This window comes from Apus apus, chromosome 4, assembly GCF_020740795.1.
Source record: "Apus apus isolate bApuApu2 chromosome 4, bApuApu2.pri.cur, whole genome shotgun sequence".
NCBI lineage: Eukaryota > Metazoa > Chordata > Aves > Apodiformes > Apodidae > Apus > Apus apus.
The window spans coordinates 73,070,391-73,078,199 of NC_067285.1; the positions used below are offsets into that span (position 1 = coordinate 73,070,391).

The 7,809-nt window shown below is 39.1% G+C and overlaps 1 protein-coding gene across 9 annotated transcripts in view; it reads left to right on the forward strand.

Annotated features, from left to right (window-relative positions):
* RAPGEF2 (Rap guanine nucleotide exchange factor 2) overlaps positions 1 to 7,515 on the forward strand; it is a 189,447-nt gene extending 181,932 nt beyond the window's left edge. For 6 of the 9 annotated variants that reach the window (XM_051617216.1, XM_051617219.1, XM_051617217.1 and 3 more), the window contains 3 exons: positions 796 to 1,355; positions 3,892 to 4,197; positions 6,739 to 7,515. In XM_051617216.1, coding sequence (XP_051473176.1) covers positions 796 to 1,355; positions 3,892 to 4,197; positions 6,739 to 6,785 — 913 coding nt within the window. In that variant the 3' untranslated portion in view covers positions 6,786 to 7,515. Of the gene's footprint in view, positions 1 to 795; positions 1,356 to 3,891; positions 4,198 to 5,392 lie in introns of all 9 variants that reach the window. The other 3 variants (XM_051617218.1, XM_051617220.1, XM_051617223.1) reach the window with 1 other exon arrangement.
* The last annotated feature ends 294 nt before the right edge of the window (positions 7,516 to 7,809 follow it).

A 7,809-nucleotide genomic window follows, 5' to 3' on the forward strand; every position in this document is an offset into this window, starting at 1 on the left:
AAATATTTGAAAGAGTAGAGTTCCAGTCTGCATAGCTAGTGGCCCTGGAAGGACAAAACCCAGGAGCCAAACTAAATGAAAGTGCTAAACAAAAGTGACACTTTGTCGGTTTTCACTGCTGCTATGGAAGTGATAGCGTCAGCCTGACTTAAACACTGAAAGGCTGTGGGGAGCATCCTTGCTCTATGAAGTAGCACGTGTTTTCAAAATTAAAGTTAAAATACATTTCCATTTACAAGAGCCATGGAGAAGTTTGCTTTCAGAGTTTCCAAAGCAGAAAAAAAAATATCTGCAAAGCCAAAACCTAAACCTGAGTTTCAGCCACCTCCTGCTGAAACTGTTTCTAACTTTTGATCCTTTGCTTCGCATGGCTGGAAAAGCAGTAGAAACCCCATCTTTCAGTCTGTTTGCCTTTATGTATGTTAGTGCAGTTTGCCTGTCTTAAAGGGCTGCTGCAAAATTAAGCTTTTACTTTTTGAAATTACTCCAATGAAGCGTTAAGTTTCATCAGAATATCTATCCAATATTTTTTTGTTCTTGTATTATTGAGAATGAGTCAAAAGGAAAGCGTTCCATTCTCAAAATTAAATTAGTTGTTAATGCGAATAGTACCTAATATAAATTGCATCAAAACCTTAAATCATAGAATGGTTTGGTTTGGGACTTTTTAAAGGTCATCTAGTGCAACCATCAAATATGTTTGCTTTTATTTTGCTGTTGAATTCATGTGTCTTTTAAAAGATTTCCAGATTCCAACACTATTTTCTTTTTCCCCCCTCATTAATGGGCATCTAGCTCATATGCACCACTGTCAGAGACCAGAGGCCTGTATGCTGCAGCAGCTGTGCTTTCTTCACCTAGTGCAGAAGAACTGTCACAGGATCAGGGGGACAGAGCTTCACTGGATGCAGCTGACAGTGGCCGTGGTAGCTGGACATCTTGTTCAAGTGGTTCTCACGACAACATCCAAACAATACAGCACCAGAGAAGCTGGGAGACTCTGCCTTTTGGACATGCTCATTTTGATAGTTCAGCCGATGGGGCAGGACTGTGGGCCTCGGGCAGTCATGTGGACCAGCTGATGTTCCCTGATCATGGCACAAAGTATGGCAGGCAAAGTCAAGGTAGGGAGGGCCTTGATCAAGCACAGTCCAGAGCAAGTTGGGCATCCTCAACGGGCTACTGGGGAGAGGACTCAGAAGGTGATACAGGTACCATAAAGCGAAGGGGTGGGAAGGATGTTTCTATTGAAGCTGAAACCAGTAGCATAACATCTGTACCAGCAGAGGAGTCAAAGCCAGCTCCCATGCCCACTCATACAGCTGTATCATCAAGTAATACAAAGGGGCTTATTGGTAAGTTAAGTTTTGTTTACTGTGAAATATTTTAGTTCATTTGCTTATGGTTCTACATGTTGTTTTTAAACGACATTTCTTTTGTCTGGTTTGATTTTTGTATTTTTAAAGCAAAACCAAACATTTTGCAGTCTCTCTCAAGTTTTCCCCTTTAACTGTACATTTATTGCCAGGGAAAATACCACTTACTGTTGATTCACGGTTGTGGCAGTGCCTTTGTGTTTCAAGAGAGCCTGCCATACATCAAAAACTAGCTCAACTGCTGGACAGTCTTCTTTTCAGACGTTGATGTATTAAGGTGTCTGAAATATGAATTTCTCTTCACAGCAAGACTCCACATTCTATATTTAGATACCTTAATAAATGTGGCCTGATTTTTTTAGAATCCTTTTTACTTTATACATCTGTACGACTTAGCTGATAATTGTGAATATTCCTTACTTCTGAAAATGGGATCACTTCATTATTAAATACCTACTGAGATGTTTCTTTGGACTGCTGAAACTGAAGAGGTTCCTAAGAAATTAGAGCTAAAATACATTTATAATCATTTAACAAAAGATCAGATAAATTAATATAAAGGTGTCTTTGGCAGAGGGTAGCATTTTTCTCATACTGTTCCTTCTATGCATCCCAGTCCTTGAGTCATCCAAGACCTTTGCATTTTTACCTCTTTCATTCCTTTCATTCCCCTTCACTTTGGCTTTCTTCAGGTTAATATGAAGAACTATGTAAAAGCCGTTTTGTGCTAATACTGCTGAAAAAACCTGCCAGATTGAGGTCATGCTGAGCCGACTGTGATAAACTGCATTTCCATTCTCTGGCCAAGTATATTACTTAGTACTGGCCCATTGCCTCAAAGCTTGGGTGCAGATCTGAATCCCTGAACTATGAAGAGGAGGAAGCTGTTTAGTTCAGGACTCCAGGTTCTGGTTCATGCCACTCTTTTACTCTGTGATACTCTTGGTTTCCACCAGAATGTGGAACAAGCATGTCCATACTTGTGTCTCAAGGCATTGCTTCCCAGTATGTTTTTAGAGACTTAAGAGAATGTTGAAAAGATCTGGAAATTCAAGCCACACATTTCCATGCACTTCAGTGCTATTAACTAACTATCCTGCAAATGTAACTCTGCATATGACTATCCAACCAAAGTCACTATTTTTACATGGTTCTTTTGCACTGAATAGACATTGATCTCTTGCAGTATTTCAGTAGAATTCTTCTACTTAATTTATTCTGCAGCAAAGTTCCTTTTTGGAAGTCTTTGGATAAAATTTCTTAGGAACTTCTTCAGGCTGCTTTCCTCAGTTGAAAAAAAAGTCCAAGAAAAATACTTAGATTCTATTGGAAACTATTTGATTTAGTTTTAATACCAAGACTTTGCTTTTAGTTTCTAAAAAGTCATCCAAGTAGCATTTTAAGCAGTCCATTTTAAGCTTGTGCTGCCCTTTCAGTCAATTCCATGCTGCACAATGCAGAGTGATGTCATCACCACTGTGCATATGCAGTGCATGACAAAGTGTGAAGAGTAAATTGTCTGTATCATTTTTTCCTGCTGTGTTTGTGTTTGTGCTGTAAGGTCATGTATTAAAGGGCAAGACCCACAAAACATGTTTAGTAGCAAAGCCCCAGGTAGCTTCTTTAAGTACATACGTCTCAAATACAGAGTCATTCCTATCTGGTCTGTGTCCCTGGAAATGCTTAAAATTCTTAATCTGTTTCCTCCCTTTGAGTTCTCTGCAAGAGGGAACTTCTAAGTATGCCCGGAGTTAAGTCTTGTTCAGGTAAACTGTTGCATCTCAGTGACATCCACAAACTAGGTGGTGGTCTTTCTATCTCCTATATAGAATCATATTCAATCATTGTTCTTATGGACATACTTTAAAGTTTAATTTTGCAAATAATACAACAGTAAGCAGCGGGCAGCTATGCATCCAGAAAGTATGAAGATGAAGCCCACTTGTTTAACTTTTGGAATTGTGGCTTATGTGTCATTAAGGAGTAAGATTTGTAGGGGGTTTTTTGGTGGTTTGTTTGTTTGTTTTTGTTGTTGTTATATTTTTTTTTTTCTCCCTGTGAGATGCTAAAAACAAAAGAGGTGAGCTCTTAGGTATAAAGCCCATCTTCAGGATTAAGTGAGTCATGCATCTGGGGAGATGCCACTGTTCCTGATGGTGGCCACTTCTGTGGACTCATGAGTCTTCCATGCTACTTTGATCAGTGTACATTTTATTCTGTAGAATTGATGGAACAGCTTCAGTTGCTAAGTTTGAATAAATTCCCCATGTAATCTGGTGAATTTTATTAAAGTAATGCTTCACTACTGGAAAAAATAGCTATGTCCTGTGTATGTTGTATACTCTATACTTTATTGAATGGTTTCTTTTTCAAGACCTCATTGCCTACCATGTGGCAGCTAACTCTCATCCTTCAGTTTTTCTCTTCCTGGGCTGCTGAGTTGGTTGATGTTTGTTTAACTTTGAGCAGTTTTCCTCTTACTATCTCTTACAATAATATACTGTTTTTCCTGCAGCACGGAAAGAGGGTCGATACCGGGAACCACCTCCAACTCCTCCTGGTTACGTAGGAATACCTATTGCTGAGTTTGCTGAAGGTGGTTCCCATCCAACCAGGAAGCCTCCTGATTACAATATAGCACTTCAGAGGTCCAGAATGATGGCACGGACATGTGAAACCCATGGGACATCAACTTCACAGCAGCAGTCGCATGGCCATTCAACTAGCCGGCCTGTGAACAAACCTCAGTGGCATAAACCAAACGAGTCAGATCCACGTCTTGCTCACTATCCATCTCAAGGGTTTTCCACAGAGGAAGATGGTAAATTTCTAGTTGCTAGATTTTGAGTGTACTGCATGCACAAATGGTCAGTGCTTTCACAGACATTTCAAAATGTGTTCTGCCATAAAAATTCTTGCCATAATTTGAGCTCTCTTCCATCTTTCATAACTTGCTATTTGTTAACTTTTTGGAAGGGGAGGAATTCAGTTCCTACTAAATACAATTTGAAATTTGGAATCTAGGTCCACCTGAATCTGAGACAATCAAGTAGCTGCCTTAGGCAACTTCTCCGGAAGTGCCTATGTTCACCGTGTACAGCCCTGCCTGCCCTGAAAGCTTGCAGCATACCAAATGTTTGACACTAACCAAGTATTGAATGGTCAAAAAAGTATCCTGGTCTATAGAATACCTGCCTATATGCCCCACAGAACATTGTTGATCAGGTTTATTTGAATAGTTACTCACATTCGACCTGAAACTCTTAAACTTTGGACACTGAGTCTTCCACACCAACTGCTTCACGTAATGAGCCCACTACTCTTTTGCTACCTTGCTTGCCCATGCCTCTTATCTTTGTTTTAGCTCAGATGGAATGATAGCTGCTTTTCTAGGGAGGGCAAGCATAGCTGGATTTTTGAGCTACGTGCTCAGAAGTTAGGCAGTGCCCAAATCACATGTTTGAATGCTTTGTTTTCCTTAATGATAGATAGGCTAACTTTCCCTTTCCCCCCCTAGCTGCTAAGGTACTAAAATTTTATGTGCAGGATGAACTTAGCAGTTGAACAGAATGGGGGAAAAAAAAGTTTACCTTAATCAAGTTGCCTCAAACTTTGAGAATTATCATGACAGTTTTGATTGTTTCTACCAATGATGCCCAAAGCTACACTCAATTTTTATGCAATATTAATTTAAATAAATCACAAATATATTCAAGGAAAAATGTAAGATGGCTTTATGAAGCTATTTGGTATCCAGGAGTAGCTGTTGTGTTCCTCAGGCTAAGGAACTGCATCTAGTTCAGTTATAGCAACTGTCTTAATTTCTTCAAGAAAAAAATTACAAAGGAGTACTTCTCATGAGACCTGAAATGTGCAGGTATTTAGATTGTTTTAAGATATATACCTAGTACAACTAAATGGAAAACACATAAGCACAGTACAGGTTGTTTCAATCAGTAGCAGTCTGATTCTATATGAACTAAATTCTATTTTCCCTTATCCTGTTGTGTTTGCAGAAGATGAACAAGTCTCTGCTGTCTAAGACTTGGGGCTTTTCTGGATCCAGAGTGAGCCACCTTAAAGGAGAGCACAAGAAGACGTCCTTAGAATAGGAGCCTTGGAACTATAGTTAAAGGATGGTGGACCTATTTGCCTCCTTCCCTGCCTTAAAGCAGCATGGGGCTTCTTCCTCCGCCCCCCCCTTCTGTCCCCTCTTCCCTTGCATGTGAAATACTGTGAAGAAATCGCCCTGGCACTTTTCAAACTGTGTTGCTTGAAATGCACAGTGCAGCAATCTCCAAGCTACCACTGTCGCTGTCTGCCACATCACACAGTATCATTCCAAACTCCAAGATCATCACATCAGGATGATTAACTCTGGCTGCACTTCCCAATGCCTGGAAGGGTTTTTTTAAATCTTCCTTTTAGATTTTAATCACAATCCTAGCACTTAGTCTCATTGGGATAATGAGATAAGCTAGTTGTCAAATTACATTTGGCCTTTAACCTACACAGAGAAAAATGCATCTAAATCCTTCAAGGAGGCAGTGCTTATTTGCTTGTTTACAAATGCCTTTGTTATGATTTTGTATGTTTGTGTTTTGGAGATCAAATATGGCATCTGCATAGTAATTACAGTATTGTTTCATACCTGTAAGTAGGGTTGCCAGCCTGAGCTCCTGGAAAGACAATATTGCTTATCCCAGAGCTGAGCAGGGCAGAAGGGGAGGCAGAGGTTATGGGATGCAGCCTTTCCTTGACCATCTCGCTTCACTCTTAATGTGCCCCACCCTGGAATCTTCAGAAGTTTGGAAATGTTAGTGCTAGGGCATCCTCAGCTGGGTCTGGTGTAAATGCAGCGATGTGTGCTTGCAGCTGGCCAGTGATGGAAGGGGACACTGTGTGTCTCACACCTGTGCCTTGCAGAATACAGGATGGCATACTAAAAAAAGTGTCCCATTCTAATGAGACAGACAGCAACCCCACCTTTAAGTTATATTATTTTTATTTTATTGTTTTTTTGCTATACAGTAGTAATATTAAGAGAAAAATTAACTGGATAACATTGCAGTGAATGCAAGTTGGGATGTCACAGCTTGTGTCAGCTGTTAACACTGATCTGATAACCTCCATCTATTGACTTTGGCATTAGGGGATAAACCAGCCTTTAAAGTAATGAAAAATAACACATTTAGATTTGCCAGCCCTTGCAATGCAGAAATAGTCACAACTGTTAATGGCTTCATGGAACACTGCATGTGTAGAGAAGGCCAATGTGTAGCAACCACCTGCTCACAGCTGCTATTAACCCTATAATGACTGAAATGACCCTCCCCTCTATTTTTGTGTTGTTTTTGCACAGACTCCGGAGAAGTGAAGGCTGCCAATCCGAGTAGTACTCAAATGTGAGGAACTGCTGGTCTTGGATTTTTTTTTTTTTTCCATTGAACTCAGCTGATCATATTGATCAGTAGATAAAAGTAAATAGCTTCAACTTTTAAAGATCAAATTGCAGTGTTTTTTCACTGTATCAAACAAATGTCAATGCTTTATTTAATTCTCTCTCCTGTAATCATAGCTTTTGTCTATTTGCTTATATATCACATTGTCAATTATGCATTTGTAATTTTACATGTAATATGCATTATTTGCCAGTTTTATTCTCAAGGCTATGGACCTCATGTGCATATAGAAATACAAACCCCTAGCTCTCTCACAAGTTGCACAAATGTTATATAAGCATTAAGTAATTGTAGACCATAGGACTGCTAATCTCAGTTCGCTCTGTGATGTCAAGTGCGGAATGTACAATTAACTGGTGATTTCCTCATACTTTTGATACTACTTGTACCTGTATGTCTTTTAGAAAGACATTGGTGGAGTCTGTATCCCTTTTGTATTTTTAATACAATAATTGTACATATTGGTTATATTTTTGTTGAAAATGGTAGAAATGTACTATGTTTATGCTTCTACATCCAGTTTGTATGAAGCTGGAAAATAAATAAATATAACATTAATGAAGTCCATATTGATTCTTATGCATTTTACATGTTCCACATACTTGAACAAATTTATGAAAAAAATTACTTCTCTGTGTATTATTATTAAAGGGACATTTTCAAGTGATGTGGGCAAACCTTTGGTGTGGAGTTTTTCTTAACATACAGTCGTGCTGCTGACAATATTTGAAAAGTTTGGAAGGGGGGGGGGGGGTGTGCAGCTGAATGAGAATGGCTGATATGTTGTGTATCTTCAGCAGAAATATTCGAGGTGCCAAAAAAGGAGTATAGATTTGCTCTTAGGTATAGGTAGAATGTAAACAGTTTTGAAAGAAGGATTGCATTTATATTATATTCTGTATGGTGTAAAAGTAAGGAATTAATGTTGTAACATTATAAGGTAGGGAGAAGTTAGGGAAGGTGATTAATTT